The sequence below is a fragment of the Euprymna scolopes genome, chromosome 1 (genome assembly GCF_053919585.1).
Source record: "Euprymna scolopes isolate OS-2025 chromosome 1, ASM5391958v1, whole genome shotgun sequence".
NCBI classification, from domain to species: domain Eukaryota; kingdom Metazoa; phylum Mollusca; class Cephalopoda; order Sepiida; family Sepiolidae; genus Euprymna; species Euprymna scolopes.
Window position 1 is genome coordinate 93,890,197 of NC_136482.1, and position 21,507 is coordinate 93,911,703.

Genomic DNA, 21,507 nt, shown 5'->3' on the forward strand with positions numbered 1-21,507 from the left:
GATAACATTTACACATTATGGTAAAGAAGCAAAGCAATTTGCACAAAAAATTACATTGCATTTTTGACGATAAGTTAGTTGCTTACTATTGCAAGACTCATTCATATAAGTTCATGCATCATCGAACAAATGGACTTTTCGCAAATTTTACAAAAATTATTAAAAGGCTTCTAACAACTGAGAAAAGTTGATGAATATAGAGGAATGTTGCCCTTTCTCCAAAATAATTATGCTGTAAGTGGTACTATTATATATTATCTAATAGACATAAATAGAAATTATTTAGTGTCCTATTTTATAGGACAGTGGAACCTAATGGTTAATATAAAACTAAAAAGCTTCCAGTTTTACTAAGATCAATCACATATAAGAGACTTACCTTATGATTTCATTGCAGTCAATAAACAGTAATTGCAACTGCAGTGAACTGGAATAGCAAGGCAAGAGATCAAATACTATTTTTACGAGTATAAAGAAAAAAAATAGGAAGGGGAGATAATAAATGAATGAAATTACCTTTTTGTCTTTAAGTTGAGCAAGTGCCATCTTTTTTAATTGTTCAACAGGTTGATTAATGTAAAGCACCTTCCTGCCATCCGTTACATTACCCAAGTATTCCACTGTATAGAGCTGATTGTAAGGATTGTCTGCACGTGGGTCGTTAACTAAACAAACCTAAAGAGACAAAACAAAAGTCTGGAGTCAAAAAAAGATTAGAATGTATGAAAATATTAAAGGTTTTTAAAGAGAGAAGGCCATTTTTAGATGAGCTGTCAGAAAACGCATGTCCAAACTTTCCGTTAATGTCAAGTAAAAGCTGGACATGAATGCCAAAAAAGACTTGTATATGAGAGGTTGCTTTTTCAGTGCTATTTTGCTTTGAAAGTTGATCTGTTTATGATGAATATATGTGCATGCAACTTTGGAAATTGTATTAGTAAGCTTTCACCAGAAACTAGAGGGTAACAATAGGCAGCCAACTAGCCACATCTGGCCCTTGGATTATTTTTTATCTAAACTGCCAAACTAACAGCTTGACCCTGACTAACCAATTTTTTTTAGTAGATTTTTTCCTAACATTCCTGTAGTAAAATAAGAAATCATTTAAATAAAATCAGATTAAAATTTATTAAAAAAAGGCAGTAGCTTTGGACAGAGTAGTTGGAGTGTATGAAAACTTGTATTTTATTTGATAAGAGTCTCGGCCATTGCTGAGATAGCTTGTTCTTTGTTGGCTTAGGGTTGACTTCACATCCCGTTGAGACTGTGTTAGTTTATTCATAATCACCTGAGACACTCCTGCCAGGGAATGCTGATAGCCTGCTAAGGCAATTTTACAAGCCAGACTGCTCTTCCTCTAAAGCACTGGCTTTTCAAATCCCACTTTCCCAACCTTGTGTCACATCTTCCCACCATGAAAGGGAAATAATCATATCATGGCCCTTAACAGAGACACTTCATAGTTGAGTGAATCCCCTCTCTCTGAAAAGTTACCAACTCCCTGGTTTAAACTTTTTAGCTTTTGGTTGAAAATATAAACAACTGATCTTTGAAAAAATCTTCACATATTCAACCATTTGGGTTTTTAGCATCTTTGGTCTATAAAAATAACAATGGAATTACCAGTTGGAATGCTAATCTTGCTTAAATTTGTCGGTGCTTCTGGAGAGTGAATGTTTCATTTTAAAGTATTCTTGTTAAAGATGTGTTCCAAAGACAGAAGTTACGGCATTTCTTCAATATTAGAGCGAAGACCGAAATATTGAATTGACAATGAAAACAGTTTCCGAAGACAATTAGTGAAAATTGAGTTTTGCTAAATTGACCTTAGATTTTTAGTTTTCAGAAAATAATTACCTCCCTTGTTATGCTTAGAACTCTCCAGTTTCTTTTATTTCAGCAAAACTCAATTTTCATTAATTGTCTTCAAAAACTATTTTCATTAATAATTAATTTTCTACCTTTTCATTTTTTGTAATTTTTGGCTACGTTCTAATGAACGTGGCATGACAAGTAGATAACATTGGTTTCACTTGAAATTCAATATTCTGATTTTCACTCTAATAATGAAGAAGCGCCAAAGTTACATGCTACCAAATTCTGTCGACCATGCAGTGATTGATCTGTGATTTTCTTGCAAAGAAGCATACATATGTTCTTTTTCCTCTCCCTTCTCTCCTTGTTTTCTAACCTTGAACATTCTTGATTTTTTTCATAACAGAAAAAAGCCTGCATGAGACAATCAAAATATACTATAATTTTCAATTTGAAGCCATATCCACAGCATCCCTCTGGCTTGTTATCATTGCAATCAAATCTCTTGATTGTTTGATTCCAAATCATTTTTCCATCAGAGATCCACTAATCCAAAATGTTTCCGTTTTATTTCAAGTTCAATCCTTGAATATTATCCACTGAAATTCTTTAAGTGATGAAAATTAAATGTACATAGACATGAAAAAAGTAAACAGACACTCTTAATATCATTGATAATAAAGACTGCTGTCTGATGGGCTTGATCAACTTTAGAAAGGTGATACCCCTCCACTGCTGAATTTGACAATCATTCGGTTAAGTTGGAAATTATCAATGCCAATACATATATTTAACTATGATAGTTTTAATACTGTGAAAATTGTAAGAGTTGTATTCCTTGGACCGTGTGAAGGGTTAGTTCCCTTTATATAAGATACTTTGATATGTACTTTAGATGATATATAAATGAGGAAGTTGACGTTTTCTCTCCCTTCATCTCATTTATATATATAAAAGCGAAAATGTGTGTATGTATGTTCGCTTTTTGTGTATGTCCAGGAAAGGCTTTTTTCCGAGAAGCAGTTGGTCGGCTCACAACTTCTTAAAACTTTTTATATCACATATAAATCATATCTACGAGTTAACGGAGGTTGCCTGTCTATTTAATTTGCTCGACTTTGAAAAGATAAATATTCAACATTTTTCGCTCGCTGCATGTGGATTAAACTTCTAATTCTGGCGGTATTTTTCCGGTCGCCGGAAATGTCCGAAAGCAATCAGCTTTGATCAATGTGGAAATATTTTCCTTATATCGGACAATTGCTATTCAATTTGGATAATCCCCTTTTTATGGGGAGCTGGTCCCCAACATCTTAGCAAAATAAAAATAAAAAAAGCGTTCTCGCAGTAAATAAAATACTACCCTGCAGTCAAAGTTGACCTCATTAAGTCATTAAAACGTGCACCTGCCAATTCTAAATAATTAAATAAATTCAAGCGTGTTTCTGTTAGTATTTCGCGGTGGCCCAGTAGTTAATATCATGCGTTTTTTTTTCACACTTTAATTTCCAACTTTGCTTCAAGGGTTCGGGTTCAATCCTCATACTTACTTATCAAAACTTTTTTTTTATTTATTTTACCCCCCCCCCCCGTTTTAATTTACCCAAAACCACACACACCTCCAAACAAATACCCGGGCAACGCCGGGTACCCCCCTCCCCCCGCTAGTAATGTAAATAAAAGCAGATGTCTCTTGATGTCTGTGTGTTAAACGGAAAACATTAACATGTTATTTTCTTTTTGTTGACGTCAGTTGCCTTCTAGAGTGTGAATCCTATTTAAAACAAAGTTTTATTTAATTCTTAACTTAAAAATTAACCCTCAGTAGAATCCTGAGCTTTGCAGCAATTTGATACCGATTAAATCCATCTTCACTTTAACCTATAATATGGCTTCTTTGAAAATCACTTGTTAGTATGTATCCAATATTCCTACAAAGACAACATGTAGCAAGCCCCTGTCCCATCACCACAATGTTGCATCATTTTGTTTGTTTAACAAGTATTTCAATGCTATGTGCTCTGACGAACTTGTTGCACTGATGCCTCTTAACGTAAATACCCCTACCAAATTTGACAATCAGCAAAATCCTACCTCTTCACTGTAGAAGTCCCCAGATGCTGAAAGACTTTCTATTGTAACTTCTTTCCTTGAACTACTAGCTTTTGGAATTTCTTCCCTGCATTAACATGCAAAAAATTTAAAATGTAATGTTAAATATCTCGCTGCACAACTCCCCAATTAGAATTGCCACCAAGATGCAAGAGGTTATTGTGAATTAGGGACCATACCTACGAGGACATTATAAGTGGAGAGTTGAGCAGCAAGATATCTGTTCACATTACATTTAAATTTCTACATGTCAGTACAGTGAGGAAACCAGGATACAGGGAGGGAATTCCAAAGAAATATTCAGAGTAGAAGGCTCTCTGACATCAAGGAGTGAGGACCTCTGCAGTGAAGGTGTCGAAATTTACTGCTTGTAGTCGGGAGTATTTATCTTGTTTGACAGCTTCTTTGACCTGTGTCATATGTAAATGATGATATATGATAAATATGTTTATATCTGAAAGATAAAAAAAATATCAATTAGTATAAAATGTTACCATTCCCAATTTTTACTTCAGTTTTATATGACCCCGAGTACTGATCGTCGACAAAGAAAGCAGAAACATGTACGGCTTGTCTATTTCTTTCGTGCCTGTGTACACTTAAAAACTTTCAAACATTTGAAAAAAATACATAAATAAAATTTTTAAAACATTTGATTTAACCTACCATATCTGTGACATCACAACAGGGTTGCACATATTGTTTATAAAATTCGGCTGGTGTCAAGTTGCTCACTTTCTGGTAAACTTTGTTTTTGTTGTAGTATTCCCAGGTGATGGTGGCAGGAGGAGTACCAAGAGCGATGCACAAAATGGTATATAACTGCAAGAAATAACAATTACAAAAAAATAAGCTTACAATCAAAATGCAAACAGTATTTTCACTCAGTCATTTCAAGGTAAAAAAAAAAAAAATTAAAAATGACTAACTTTTACTGGTCAGATCTAATTTTACTCTGAAGCCGACTAGTACAGATTTGATGACTTCAAGGATTAAATCTAATTCTAATCGAATGTGCCTGTGTATTTGTGTCTGTCTGTCTGTGTACATTTCCCGACGCAATAACTGTCAATTTTAAGTCTACAGACTTGAAATTTGATATACAGGGTACTGAGATTTGGGAAAATCTTTGTAATCCATTTTCAGCCAGAAATTCGGCTGTTGAGGAGGTCAAAGTTCAACGATTTGACCTTTGAGAACTTTACCAAACTCCTCTGCCAATTTTGGGTATAAACACTTGAAATTTTAGATATAGGTTCCTTGGATATGGATCTAACTTAATAACTTGATTTGAGCCAAAAACAATAAATGTTCAAGAGTCATAATAGGGGTCAAAGTTAAAAAAATTTTAACCTCTGCGGTTTCTACCAAATTACTCAGACAATTTCTGGTCTAAACATTTGAAATTTTACATAAAGGGTATTCAGAGATAGGGCAAGCTTTTTAATTGGTTTGGGTCGAAAATTTTTAGTTACCAATATATAAATGTATGTATGTCTGCCTAAAACTTTCGACAAAGGCGATGGATTTTACCAAGATCAGTTCTGCTTTGAAGTTCGACCTTTCAGACGACAAATATTGAAAAATTGGCTAAAAACATTAATATCATAACCTTCAACTGAGTACTTTTCTACAGGGGAGGGGGTCGCTTTTTTCGCCGATATTTTTGAAAGTCATCCTCTCCTTTCGGTTGTCTAGCCTTAATTTAAACCTACGTCACTTCCAGTTTGGTGGTGGTCGTAACAGCAAAGACGCCAGCCCCCCCCCATTCTTTTCCTCCTTTGCAGTACGGGTTCGAGCCTGCCTTCCTACTACCATATTTTTTTCTTCTTTGCTCAACATACACATCCAAATACCCGGGCAACGCCGGGCTTAAATACTAGTATAAAAAAAAAAAAAAAAAAAAGTTAGAGAACTCAAAGCAAGATTGTAATACACTTTATATATAAATTAAAATCTAATACTAGAACTAACATCATCAGGAGTCTACGGTCCAACCTTCTAGAGGTTGAAATTTAATTACAGGCGACCAAACCGGGATTTCTTCATTAACAGACCATCAGGGATTTCTTCATCAAAGGCTATTCTAACTGCACATCCAAACCTGACTCTCAAGATCGCCATGGACATGGAATAGGTGCCTACATTAAAGATACCTTCCCTTGTAGCTGGGACATCTTTCAAGAAGACCCAAATATCTGTACATGTGCTTTAGAGTAGCATTTTTTTTTTTTTAATGGAAATCGCTCCTCACAAGGCATGAAGCCACTTAATGTAAGGAAATTTTTAAAAAAATATTACTTCAAAGTCAAAGATTTGCCAAGGATAAGTGTTAAATGGAATAGATTTTGACCCAGAAAACAGCAATTCTTTCTCCTTTGTCAGAAACATCACTAATGGAGTGTGAGCACTAAAGGACAAAATAAGGGAAGTGAGAGTTACGCAGGTGCTGAAAGTAAACCCAAGATCCACATTATACTTTAAATTAAATTTTTTCAACATGAGATCAAGTTAGTAAGAAACATTTGTGACTTGAACCAGAAATAAATGTCTGATCATATTTTCTTTGCTCTTCTTCATCACATCATAATTTTCCATCCCATTCTCATTTTTTTTTTAAATGAAAAATCGATGCATTCCTCTAATCAATCAGTTTTGAAAATATAATTTTTTTTTTTTTAGTTATCCTCAGCATTTTTAAAAAATAAAAATTGCGTCTAACTCGCAACTTTTCAAACTAAAAAACGAATGTTTCTTTAATCAAACTATTTGGAAAATATAATATTGCTGTTTTCTTTTGTTTTTTTTAAAGTTGTTCTTAAATGATTCAATTTATTCACAGCACATTTATATTCATCCTCTACCATTCCCAAAATCTTTGAGAATATCACTAAGCAAACTGATTATACTCTGCCCACTCATCCCTTAGCCAACATTTACGTCTGTGGAGATTTCAATGCTCACAATGTTGAATGGCAAGTTCATTCAAACAAAACAGATGACAAAGGGAGATTTTGTCATGTTTTCTCCTTTGATTAGAACCCACTGATTGTTAGCTTGGGTACACGATGCTGACAGACAATTTGTGAATCTTCTAGATCTTTTCATAACAACATGCCATGAACTATGCTCATCCTCAGTTATGTCTTTGATAGGATTTTCTGACCATTCAGCTGTCTCGATAAAAATAAAAACAAAGTACAACAAAACCGAAAATAATCTTATCCAACAAACAGTATATCAATACTTGATGGCTGACTGAAACAGTTTTCAAATGTTCATATTGAAACTACCCCTATGCTCTATGTTTAAAAAGAACGCGTCCACTATAGCATCCAACCTAAATGATTGGTTAACTATCAGCATAGACGACTACATACCCTCCAAGAAATTCCAACAGAAACCGAACAGCCAACCATAGTACTTGTTATTGAGCATTATTTTATAAACATCAGAGCTTCATTGGATTAACCTCTAGCAATACAATCATTCATAAACCGAACAGCCAGCCATGGTACATCCCTGAATGTGCTACCGCCATTGCACATAGAAATCACTACTTCGATTGCTTTAAATGTAATAGATGTTTTGAAATTAAAGTTTTTGGGGGAAGAGGGTGGGAGCTTGTCATTCTAATGTAGAGTTAATGGTAAGGTAATTATTTTTTTTTCATACTAACTTTTCAGCTTGAAAATATATCAAAAGAACTTGGCTATAAAAGGTAAGAATAGCCGGAAAATTTATATATAAAACTGATCCTGCTCTAAATTCTAAATTATTTTTTGTTGCTTTTTTTTTTTTGTCACCAAGTTTTTTAGGATGTTTACATGTAATCACCTAAAAAAGTAGAATGTTGTTGTTTTTTGTATTAGGTTGGTGCAAAAAAAATGTTTTTTGACATGAAGTTGAACGTCAAAAAAAATTTTTTCACCAATCTAATAATTGGCAGCTAAAAAATCATTTATAACTAGAATTAAAATTTGAAAGTTAAGTGCATTTGAAAACCAGCATTTCCCAAAGGAACCACTATTTTATAAAAGAACCACAAACCATGTTAATTTTCAGCCAGAGCTCTATGGACAAACTTATCTTCAGTTGACTTTTGACAACTAAATATTTTCATTTACTAATCAAACCCATATGATTTTTGGAATACAACATCTTCGTTCCATGACGAGTATGTACATCATAAAGATTTTTCTGTGCTTTTTTTTTTTTTTTTTTAAATAAGTAGAACTCTAACTATGCACTGAATTTTATGTTGAGACTTGAAAATATAAACATTCAAATTTCTTCAGATGTTTTTTAAAAAAACTGTTTAAAAAGGAGTATATTGTTTCATTAAACCTTTTACTGTTTAAATAATTTGATTTTGCTAGTTTTATTTAAAATAGTAATAAAGGTTAAAAAAGACTTTTTTTTTCACTCAGTTTGGAAGATTGTGAAAAACAAAACAAAATCACCAAAAGATAAGCATATTATTATTTCTTATCACCATTTGGAAAAATCACTCGCAACGTTAAGCCCTGGAAGCAAGAAATCTTTTTTTCTTTTTTAAATACATCTGTAAATGTACTTATAAAAAAAAAAAAAAAAAAAAAAAAAAAAACTAGCAATTTTAATAAACAGCTGCTGGCTGATAACATTTACTGTCAGCAAAAGTCAAATTGCTGATTTGTGCTGAACTGGAAACAATATTTGTTCAGATAATGTAATTAAAAATTGCTACTACAAAAAGAGAAAACTACGTACAATTGATTTTAATGGAAAAAAATAAGGAGTCAAAAGATTACTTATTAGTAGTTGTAAAAAATGTTTGATACTTGTCATGTTGAAGCCTAATTTTTAAGACATTTAATTTTTTATTTAACAAATGAAATCAACTGCTTAAAAAAGAAGAGTAGTAAAACATATGGCAATAAATCAGAAAGAAGAATAAAAACTATTAAGATGATTAAAAAGATTTTTTTTTAAAAATGAAAAAAGAAATTAATGTATGAAAATCAGTATAAAGTACATGTATATATTTTGCCTGTAGAAAAATGTGTGAATAAAGAAAAAAAAAGTATTTTAAATTGTACCTCTTTTAGCATATCTTTTTTAAGCACTTTGAGATCCGAGTCTGTAACTCCTTTAACCACAGCTTCTTGCAAGGTTTTGCAGTACTCCCTCATCTGGAAATAGAATTAAAAAAAAAAAAAAAAATGAAAATTCAATGTGACTAAATCTTTAATTACAAAAATTTAAAGATAATTGTAAGTTCTGATTAATGATAGCAATACATATCTACAACAAAGAGGATGAAAGAAGGTTATTTTTTTTTCAATGAATACCCTTTTGAATATTGGGTCAGGTGAACCATAAATGACACTAGACAGAAATAAATAAAAACTACATGACACAGACAAGCATTTGGCTAAAACAAACAAAATGTGGTTAATTGACATGGAGACAACTGTCTGGAAAATAAAATATCTAGTAATTTGATGTAGAAACATTTGAAAATGTTAAGGAGCATTTACAGGTGGATTCATGAGTGTCCAAAAATGCTATATAAACTCTCATCTCACTCTTCGATGCAACTAAATAACAGTATATGCTTGTCATCATTCTTTTAAGCAGCACATTAATACAACATACGTTAGCAAGGTCTCTTATTAGTAAGCTTATACAATAATTTGAAAGTTTAAGCAAGATGTTTTTAATTATAATTCTTTATTTTATAATTGTGAAAAACTCAGATTGCGAACATACATTCGGCAAGAATTATTTTGAAATCCTTGAGATTATCTGATCTTTTAACTTTAGTTTTTTGGAGAGTATTTGCATAAAAAACCATTGTTTGAAAAAAAAAAAAAAAAAAAAAATTGATTTTCACATTCTTTAATATTTTTCTTATTCTAATATATATTTAAGTTGTCAGGTGAAAATAGTTATTCATAAATAATTTGTTTGTTTTTTTTAATAGTTTTTTTTATACTCATACAAAGTTCTGTAAAAATTAATGGATCACTCTTCGACAACTGACAGCATTTATATTAACATTAAGATTTCACTTTCTTGTGAAATGTGCTGATGGCTAGAGATTAATTTTGGCTTGAAACACTTGTTTGTCTAGCAACAAGAGAAAATGAAACAAAGAAAAAAAAGAAGAGAGAGAAAGAGAAAAAAAAGCAAAGAGAGAAAGAGAGAAATAGAAAAAAAGGAGAGAGAGAAATAGAAAAAAAGGAGAGAGAGAAATAGAAAAAAAGGAGAGAGAGAAATAGAAAAAAAGGAAAGAGAGAAAGAAAAAAAGGAAAGAGAGAAAGAAAAAAGGAGAGAAAGAGAAAAAGGGAGAGAAAGAGAAAAAAGGAGAGAAAGAGAAAAAAGGAGAGAGGGAGAGAGAGAGAAAAAAAGGAGACAGAGAGAGAAAGAGAAAAAAAGGAGACAGAGAGAGAAAGAGAAAAAAAGGAGACAGAGAGAGAAAGAGAAAAAAGGAGAGAGAGAGAGAGAAAGAGAAAAAAGGAGAGAGAGAGAGAGAAAGAGAAAAAAGGAGAGAGAGAGAGAGAAAGAGAAAAAAGGAGAGAGAGAGAGAGAGAAAGAGAAAAAAGGAGAGAGAGAGAGAGAGAGAGAAAGAGAAAAAAGTAGAGAGTGAGAGAAAGAAAAAAGGAGACAGAGAGAGAAAAAAAGAGAATGAGAGAAAGAGAAAAACGAAAAGAGAGAGCGAAAGAGAAGAGAGAGAGAATGTAAAGAAAAAAGAAAGAAACAAAGGGGCTAAGACATTAATGTAATGGCAAAAAAAAAAAAATAAATAAAAAATATAATAACAATGAATAACATACTTTTGCATTGATCACAATTCCTAAATGCTTGGACATTTCACAACTGATTGTGTCAGGATAGACAATCTTCGGAACAACACCATGTTTAACAATGAGGTTTACCAACATGTCCCACTGTCCACCATCATCAATTGCTTGCACTAATAAATAGTCAACGACCCGACTACCAGCCACATGACCTTTCCGTGCACAGTCGACAAATGCATCAAGCAAATAATTGCATCTTTCAATCTGAAATAAAGATAAACAATTCATCATTGCATTAAAAAAAAACAAAAAGAAAAAAATTAATTTTTACAAAAATATTGATGTTCTACCTTAATTGGGGTGAAGGGTGGATTGTCATCGATTTCTGGTGCAATATTCATTTTCATTCATCTAATCTTTCAGGCATGCACAGGGGGGAACAATAAATTTGTTGCCCTAAAGAAAACAACGCTATAACTTTATTTTAAAACTTTTATTGAAAAAATCAAATCAGGTAACTTGATGATGTAGTAGAGCTGACATCTATTCAATGTAGCTGCCTTCAGCCTCAATCACTGCCTCGATACAGGTTCAGAACTGGGAGAATGCCTTTTCCACAAGCGCTGCAGGAGCTTGGCGAATACTCGGCAGATGGCAGAGATCAAGCTGGCTTTGGTGTTGTTGGAGGTCATGCTGGTGATGTTCTTGACATAGGACCAAATGAAATAGTCCAGTGGGTTCAGGTCGGGGGAGAAGGGGGGCAGCAACAGAAGGGTACAAAGTTGTAACACTCCTTCATAAACCAAGCTTGGGTCTCTTTGGACTTGTGGGCCGGCACAGAGTCCTGCTGCCACACCCAGGGTCTGCCAACGGCCACCTAATTGAACCAGGGGATCACCACAAGTCGTCAGCACATCCAGGTACACTTTGGTGTTGACTTTCAAGTCGACTTCGAAGATGCGGGGTGGCATGATGTGGCCCTCACTTGAAACCACACCAAAGACCATAACCGTGGCTGGAAACTTTGTTGATCTGTGCCCTCAAGTGTTGAACCGTCCAGATTTGCATGTTGAGGGTGCTGGCAATGGTCCTGTTGTCATAACTTGGATTGGTAGAGAGCACGAGTTGTACAGCGACGCATCTTCGACCTCGCTCGTTGAACATTGTGTCACTTTCAGACATGATAGAAGGTTCTTATCGCTCTTGGGATTTGTTCACAACTGGCCAACAAAAAAAAGAAAACTGGTTTTTATCAAACAGAAATGGAATCACATTGTCTTTTTTAGGGCAACGATTTTATCGTTCAACTCTGTACAATGTGATCCTCTAAAATTGCCGCCCACGAAAATGTATATTATATTTCTCTTTGTCTGTCCCATTTTTTCTAAGAAACTACTGAAATGATCTAGTTGAAATTTTGTATGGACTTTTGTTGTAAGGTGTAATGAACTAAGTATCATAATATTCATTTGATGCATAGTTAGGAAATAGGTATTTTTATATTAAATGCAAAAATGAGCACAAGTTTAACTGTATTCAACTATCAATTTGGCCATTTTAATGGGTAAAAAGTCTACTTGTTTTATTTCAAGTTTATAAATGAGAATCGTTGCAAGATTAAAGCAGAATAATTTCAAAAACCTCTTGGAGAGTTTCAGAAAGGACAAAAATCGTTTCTTCTCCAGAATTCCCCGTTTATTAAAAAAAACAAAAATAAAGAAAAATCTGAATGATGTACATACTCATGATGCAACAAAAATATACTCCAAAAATCAGGTAAATTAATCAAGTAGTTATACTTTTAAATAAAAAAATTAAAATTTTATGAGTAATCAAGTGTCGCACAGCACCATTTTTAAAACAATATCAAAGGGAGATAACTAAATAATTCAAACTTGCAAGATTTGTAATGCCTATGAATTCCCATTAATCTGTTAAATGATTTTCGTAATAAAAATACTCACTCAATTTACACGATTTTTGGAATACAATATTTTCATTTCGTCACAGGTATGTATACCATACAGATTTTTCTTTCTTTGTTTTTTTTTAATACGGGGGAATTCTGGACAAAAACCCAAAATCGTTAGTGACAATGTAAGCTTGCTTTAAGAGAAAATTTCGATAGCATTAATAAAAAAAAAAAAAAAAATCATATACAGATGAATCCACAAATTCATCATTCCTTGAACGATCTTAAACTTGAATGTGAAACACAAACGGGGAGACTCATTTAATACTAAGAAAGAAATATGTGAGAATGTTTATCTTCATCCCACGGTGGAAAGATGTGAGACAAGGTCAGGAAAGTAAGATTTGAAAAGCTAAAATCCTATATGAAGCTCACTCTGACCTGGAAAAAGTACTTGGACAGTTTTTTTTGCCATTCCCTGGTAGGGGTACCTTAAGCAATTAGCAATAAACTAGGCCTTCTCAAAGCTTGAGAAAGCAAAGCCTGAGAAGGTGGACCTCCTAGAATTGCACAGGATCATACCTCAGCTCAAAAAGAAAAACATCTCAACAATTGGCAATACTCTGGTGGCAGTGTTGTTATTGACAATTATGCATATCATAAGCACGCTTGCAATCTAAAGGTGCACATTTGGAGCATATTATTGAATAGTGCTAAAACAGATTGTTGGACAAATCGGGCATAAATTGAAATTTATCAGTATCAAACATTAGTTGGATTTTAGAAAGAATTGTGAATTTTATTAAGGATTCCACGAGTGGCATTTTTGAGGGTCACTGATATATATATATATATATATATATATATATATATATATATAAATGTAATTCTTGGTTCGTTCGTTATTAGTAGTCTAAATAACCACTGGACGGATGGCTTCCACATTTTGGTATAATATGTTTACTGTACCCATGTGTGTTTTTATATATCTCTTTAATTATACCATTATACTTAATTTTTCTTTAATAAATAGGTGGTTTTCTTTGTACCGATGGGCCATTTTTTATTTGGGGACATATCACCACGTGACATCACTAAAAGGATCTTTTGGTCTCAGCAATACAGGCCGTGGTGATCTTGCTTAATGCAAACAGAATGTGTTTATTTTTGCTTTTTGTCTATAAATAAAGCATCGTAATTTGTAACAATAAAAAAAAAAAATTTTTTTTTACAGGAACATTACGAAAATAGCCCCTAATGAATTCGATATAACTCTAAGCAAAATGAATTTCTCGCACTAAGGGGGTTTCTTTTTTTATTTAATTCAATATCTTAGGACTTTACTAATTATCTTTGAAATAGACCCAGAAAATTAATATTCATTTTTTTAAAGGATTTTTACAATTAATTTATTTAACTTCAAAATTTAGCTGAATTGGTAAGATCGCCGTGAAAACATTTTTCATAACTTTCTTTTTTTTCACGTGTACAAATATTTTTTTTCCTTTGGGAATTAAGTTTAGTCCTTAATCTTTCAAATACAATCAAAAAGTTGTCGGAAACCTGCAAAAAAATTTGTTTACTTTTGCCCGTGCCTAAACAATGGATATTAGCAACAAATCGACCGTTGTGGATCATCTTTTTACTATTCAGGAAATTAAAGATTCGATCAGATTCCTATTTCAGTCACCTAAATTATTTAGTGTGAAATGAGTTTAGGAATTTATATCCAAACCTAAATATTATTTTTACTTAAATAACATTAATACACTAAGTTAGGTAAAATTTGCGGAGAATGCTCTGCTTTATGGTTGTTGTAAAAATGTAATGGAAATTCAAATTTCGTTCCCTTTTAAATTCGGTACATTTTTACATTACGTTCAACTCATCGTTCACATTCGACATGTAAACTTTTATAGGTTTTCGAGTATGCTGACAAGATTAGGGATGTCTATTCCGAAAGCCGTTCTTAACATGGGTAGATTGGAGTGTTTAGTCATTGTAAACATACTCAACAACCTATAAATGTCGACATTTACGATGTGAAGGGTAAGTTGGACTTCTGTAAAAAATAATAAAAAGATATACCAAACTGACTTTTTTTCGCTTAAAAATGGAATTATTTCCCTTCCGTTAATAACTTTTTAAAATATTTTGTGTTTTGTATATATAAAGTACAATTGTTGAATGTTATTCTTTTGATTGTATCGTTGGGGGGGAGGGGGCACAATTTAAAAATTAAAAGAAAAACAGAGCGAAATTTAAGTTTCTGTTTCATTTTTACAACAACCATGCCAATAAGGGGGATTGAGAAGCTGAGCACTAGGTGTATCAGAATTTTGGGGGAATTTTTGGCAGATTTGCCATTTAGTTGTACAAATATCCTCAAACCAGGTTGTCACTAAAAGGGACTCATAAAGGTTGACACCGGTATCGGCAGAAGTTTATTTACATGTTTTACTAACTTTAAATGGGTAAAATATAATCGCATAATTATTGAAAATGTGATCATGTTATTAAAATTTAATTTAAATTAACCACATTGTTAAACAAATAATGCAAGATGAAGTTTTAAAATGATTAAATATATTTTATTTTATAATTTAACATTAAAAACATTGAACAATAAAGATAAAATTTTGGGTACTTATGTATTGTTTGGTACTGTGCTGAAATAATATTATTTTGAAAGCCATTCTTAATACGAGGAGGTTGTTTTGTAACTATTCTGTGCTTCCACCTTACTATTAAAAAAAAGAAAAAAAAAAAAAAAAAAAGATATTGTAAATCTTGAATTTAACCTGAAAAAACTATTTAAAAATAGCGTGGTACCAAAAATGCATAAGCACCAAATTTTGGTTTAATGTCACAGTAGATATTGTTCTCGGATGCATACGATGGGAAATGGTAGCACCCTATTTTTATATATTTTTTATTTTTTTTCAGTTTAAATTCAAGTTTCACAATATCTTTTTTTTTTAATTGTAAAGTGGGAGAACACTTTCACCTCCTCATTAAGAATGGCTTTCAAAATAACATTATTTTCAGCACGGCACAAAAAATACATAAGTACCCAAAATTTTATTTTTATTGGCCAATGTTTTTAATTTTAAATTTATAAAATAAAACACATTTAATCATTTTAAAACTTCATCTTGCATTATATTTTTTAATTTTTTAAACAACGTGGTTAATCTAAATTAAATTTTAATAACATTGATCACATTTTCAATAACTGATTATATTTTAGCCATTTAAAGCTTTTAAAACATGTAAACAAACTTTTGATCGATACCGGTGTCGACCTTTAAGAATCCCTTTTAGTGACGACCTGGTTTGAGGATATTTGTACAACTAAACGGCAAATCTGCCAAAAGTGACACTCCTAACACGAAACTGCGAATAAAATATAAAAAATTGTTTTTTAAACAACTTTAATAGTTTATTTTGGAAGTATATTCCATAAAGAAAATAAACAACCCACTTTTAAAAGAGAAATTACGAGTTTTTATTTTTTATTTTTTAAAAAACAGTGTTTACCAAGTGCCGGCATGCTTTCAAGCAGCCATTTTTTTTACATAATGAAATCAATTGAATTTTTTTTTTCACTTTTTAAACTTTAAAAATCTATCAAAATTTTTCTATTGGTTAAATTTTTACAATATTTTCAGGGTCAATGTGAAATTTTATGCTCTTTCCAATAAACCGAATATAATATTTTAGAAAACGTTTTTTTTTTAATTTACCCTCCCATTTTGAAATGTCTATTTAAATTTTAATAATTAATTTATGTACCAACGTTTTATATATCACAAATTGAAAATAAAAAATAAAAAAATAATATATTGTAAATTAAAACAAAAAAAAAGAAGTGTTTTTTGGAAATTTACCTGTAAAATCCAAAGTGTAAAACTTTTTTTAAAAAAAAACACGATTTTTTTTTTTTTATTATTGGAAGCCTATGTTCTGCTTATATTGTCCAGTAAGTAATGGACGATGACAAAAATTTCACTTGACAAAATGAATGAAAATATAATAAATCAAAAAAATTTATGCATTTCTTTGAGAAAAGAAAGAAAAAAATTCCTCAAGTGTCTTTTTTTTTTAAAGGCAAAATCTTATAAGTAAAATCTGACTATTTTTAATCTATGGGAACACATATTTCTTCACGGACAAGGCTAGACGACTAACGCGAACGTGTGGTTTTTACTTCCTTTTGTCCATCCATAGGTCAAAACAATAATAAAAAAAAAACTACTTACAGTTTTCGATAAAAATATAAATTTCTTGCATCATGACGCCTTTTTCAAACAGGCATTTAAAAAATTCTTTTATTTAAAAAATAAATGGATTTTAAAATATAAATATGGATAAATTCTTAACAATGAAGAATGGAATTACACATTGATTAGTAATTTTTATAGGTAAGTGATTTTTTTTGGAATTTATATAGATTTTTTATAATGGACGTAAGTTTTGTTTATTTTCTTCAAATCTTTTTTAAAGAAAACCGATTTAAAAAAACAAAATTTTGGTCTTTACTCCTTTAATTGGGAAAATTAGGGTCTGAATTACATTTTTCAAGTAGTTATAAGCTTGGAAAGCTAGGAGGTCGAATTATTCAATATTTTTTCACGCATTCGTAAGGTCGGTTTCTGACACATCTAGCTGAGCACTTATTAAAATTATTTAATTGTTGAATTTTTTGCATTTTGGTTAAATTTGTTAGTTTGCAATTGCTGATAGCCCACTCAAAAACTTGAACACAAGACGAAAAAAAGAATGGTACTCATGCAGAATTTGAAATTTTACATAAAGGGTATTCAGAGATAGGGCAAGCTTTATAATTGGTTTGGGTTGAAAATTTGAGCAATCAATATATAAATGTATGTATGTATGTATGTTTGCATGTCTGCCTAAAACTTTAGACAGAGACGACGGATTTTCACAAGATCAGTATCGTTTGAAGCTTGACCCTTCAGACGAAGAATACCGAAAAATTGGCTAAAAACATTAATTTCTTCACCTTCAACTGGGCACTTTTCTACAGGGAGGGGTCACTTTTTTCGCTGATATTGTTGAAAGTCATCCCCTCCTTTCGATTGTCTAGCCTTAATTAAAACCTACGTCACTCCCGGTTTGACGATGGTCGTAACAGCAAAGATGTCAGTCATGTTTTTTTTCCCGTTCTTTTCCTCCTTCACGGTACGGGTTCGAGCCTGCCTTCCTACTACCACTTTTTTTTTTTTTTGCTCAACATACACCTCCAAACACCCAGGCAACACTGTGCTGAAATGCTAGTATATATATTAATTTTTACATGTTCTTTAATGTGGGGCAAGAATGCATATGTAAAAGGGAAAAATTCTCCAAAACTCTTGTCAAGTTAATTCATACCAATAAAAGTTATAAAATATTACGACATATATAAATGCAAACTCAAAAGATTTAAATGTTTGAACAGTAAAAAAATAAAAAAAATAAATGAAATTTGTCATGCTAGGATAAAAACAAGACAAGGTGCGAGTATAACTTTGTTGTGCTAAATACCGATTGTATGATATCATCATAGCTAAGGACCCCAAATGCTAACAGCTGATCATTATTGTCCAATTGTGTCAGCTCCAGTGACAATTTTCTTTGTCCAATGAAGACTTTTTCAGTGATCACCTGAACCAAACTCTTTGACAGCCAATCCCTCAAATATGCTCACTTTTCACAGGAAATTTTACATGTCCAATCTTCCTCTCAAGTATCCCCAGCTGACCACTGAAACTGGCTGCATCTTTTTTTTCTCAGCTTATTATCATTCAGCCACTCAGAAACTAACAACAAACTGTTCAATAGATTCACTGGCATCCCTATCAACGTTCACTTGTCTCACTTTCTCAGCAGTCAGCACGCATGCAGCAGCCCTGCTATTTTAACAGCATCGGTGACCACGGCTAAATTGTAGAGCCATGGTAATCTCAGGAACACAAGTAAAGACGGTAGTTTCCTGTTGCTTTCCATCTTCATTTGAGGAGGGGAGGGGAGGTATTTACTCCCGTGAGTTAAATGTGCCCCTAGATACCAACCTGGAAATTTCTACGACTGAGCGGTACATACAGCGCCTCGCCTTCCCAAATGGTCACCTATCTAGTACTGGCTAGGCTCATTGTTGCTTAACTTTGGTGATCTGGCGAGAACCAGTGTGTCGACATGATTGTGCCGTATATTGTGCAGTCAGGAGTGGGTGTTAAAAGGCAGTCGATAGTATAACATCTGTACTATTAGACTAGCAGGAAGACCATAATTGAGTGAGGAATCCTATGTCCATTCACACTTAACCCATAATACCACATTACATTTTGTTTTTAAAATAATATTCATTTTATCACGTGGGATTGATGAGAGTGAAGGTAGCTAAGTGCTTAACAACATAGATCATAACCTGGTTGTGCAAAGTTCAAATCAAGTTCGTTCCTCACAAACACTTTCATTAAACCCATACACATAACCTTGAGTCAAATCCACAGAAGAGTAAATTTTTTTTCTTATATACATCAAGTGGATTGATGAATGCTGAGCATTGGTTTAGGTAGGAGATGGTGTACATAATTCAAATAGATTTCAAGTTCAAGTTTATAGTAACTGCCTCAAGACATGCCCAGCATTTCCTGGAAATCAATGATGACCTCTCTGCTGTCCTTATCTAATTGTTAACCTCATTAACATCTTAAAAAAATTTTCAAATCATAAATAAAACTAAATTCACATAAAATGCTGCATTTTTATTTTTATTTTCATCCGCAAATAAGGCATATTGCCAACGAGATATATGGAGCTACTGTGATTAGGTGCCAGATTTATATATAGGGGCAGCATAAGTGGAAGATTGTGCAAGATGTTAGTTAAATTTACATTTAAATTTCTCCATGTTGGTACCATTGGGGAAACAGGGTGTGTAGAGGGAATTCCAAAGACAAGTAGTCTGAGGAAAGTAGTTATTTAAATAGAAAGTTTTTCTGACATTTGAAGATTTCTACAGTGAAGGAGTGAGTTTTTGCTGCTAGTTGGGAGTATTTATGTTGGGTGGAAGATATATGTGCAGTAAGTTTATAGCAACTATTATGGCTGCTACATCAGGTTTATGCATGGCACGAACACACAGACACAAAACAAGCCACGCACATACAGCAACATGTTGCCCTGTTGATTTGACATCTGCCACAAAATGAACTTGCAAATCGCCCAGACCGACTTTGCTCTCTCTCTCTCCCCCCACTGAACGGCACATTGTTGAGAGACTGACCCATTGACCTAGGGTTAGCGGCTGAACTTGTAAATCATCCAGATTTACAAAGGGATGCTATCTAGACACGAACATTAAGGACCTAAGTTGAAACTTGTGAATAATCAGAGTGTTTGACTGTTTTCTATGAATAATTATTGTTACGTTTTACAAAAAGATCGGTTGCTATTCTTTCTATTTTTGGTCTAAATGACCTTTGCTACCCATTGATACAGTCATTAGCGACTGATACTGAATGATTTGCCCTTTCAATCTTTGACAACGTAAGAGAAATGGTAATTTGCCAGATAGAACTCTTCAACACCTAGTACCTTCACCAGAGTGACCGCTGAGTATCAGATCAACCAGAACCCAGAATGGCCAAATTCGGTGACATCACTCGCTGGGCGTGTGAATGAAGTACACCCTTACTGGAGGGATGCCAATGGGGCAGCTCAGACATTTTTGCCAGGCAAGCGCACACTACCTCTTGTGTGCTAGACTACTATCCCCACCTTCTGATCTTGTGCCACATTTTCCTATAGTGGAAAGAGGGATGGGGGATAAAAATTAAAAAACTGGTTCAGTTCTTGCATATATGTGGTTTTATAAGCCAGGATGGAGAACATTAGCAGTTGCTTTCTCAAATAACTAATACGAAACTGAATAAACGTTTAATATACGAACATAAAAAATAGAGAAAAAATAAAAACCAACCTTATCCCAGAAAAACAAGTAGGCCTGACTGAATTCAAATTCTGCAAGTTCATACTTCTCCATAAACGGAAGTCTCAGTTGGTTCATGCAAGCAAAAATCCAGCAACGTCCTGAAGATTTCTGATTGGTCATTGGCTTTGCTTCTTCAATCTGAAACAATCACAACAGATTAATGCAGGTAAATTTGCATGCAAAATTAAGATTACAACAACTTCAGTAGATAAAGCATAAAACACTTCTTAAAGGATCCATAAAATATGAAGAGAATGGAACAAAGTTTATAGAAAGGGTGTTTTAAATCATTGTAATTTATTTTATGCATATTTTTATTAACTTAAACATATTACCATGATTAATTTATTAATTTTCTTTCAGATTATTAAAGAATCATTTATATTTTTCGGCAATATTCTCAACCATGTTGACCTGACAATATTTCAACAGAAAGGAAGTCATCTTCCATCATGATAATGCTCATCCCCACACAGCACTAAGCAAAATTTGGTTGGGAAAACTTGCCCTATCCTGCATATTCTCCTGACCTAATGCCATCGAATTATCACTTATTTTGAGGATTAAAAAACATTTAAAATCAATGCTTCTCACCTTTTTTTTTTTTTTATCCATTTTCAGCGTCAAAAGGAAAAAAGATTTCAGGGCCACATAAATGTTTTTTCAGTTCACATCACATGAGGAGATTGAACACAAGTTAGATTCATATTTCACATCAAAACCTAAAATTTTACAAGTGAGGCATTGACAGATAGAATCAAATTATAGAGAGCAAAAGTCATTTTTATGAATAAAGATTTTCAAACAGTTTCTCATTTTCAAGATGAAATTTAAAAAATTGGCAAAACTTTTCTACCTACATAATAGTTAAAGAAAGG

General features: G+C 32.7%; 1 protein-coding gene across 1 annotated transcript in view; it reads right to left on the reverse strand.

The window, feature by feature from the left end:
• LOC145249513 (bleomycin hydrolase-like) overlaps positions 1–21,507 on the reverse strand; it is a 126,880-nt gene that overhangs the window by 13,054 nt on the left and 92,319 nt on the right. Inside the window, exons 3-7 of the mRNA XM_080111161.1 lie at positions 20,618–20,767; positions 10,749–10,979; positions 9,009–9,101; positions 4,594–4,749; positions 517–675 (exon numbers count right to left, since the gene is read on the reverse strand). Of these exons, the coding sequence (XP_079967287.1) occupies positions 517–675; positions 4,594–4,749; positions 9,009–9,101; positions 10,749–10,979; positions 20,618–20,767 (789 nt within the window). The remainder of the gene's footprint in view (positions 1–516; positions 676–4,593; positions 4,750–9,008; positions 9,102–10,748; positions 10,980–20,617; positions 20,768–21,507) is intronic.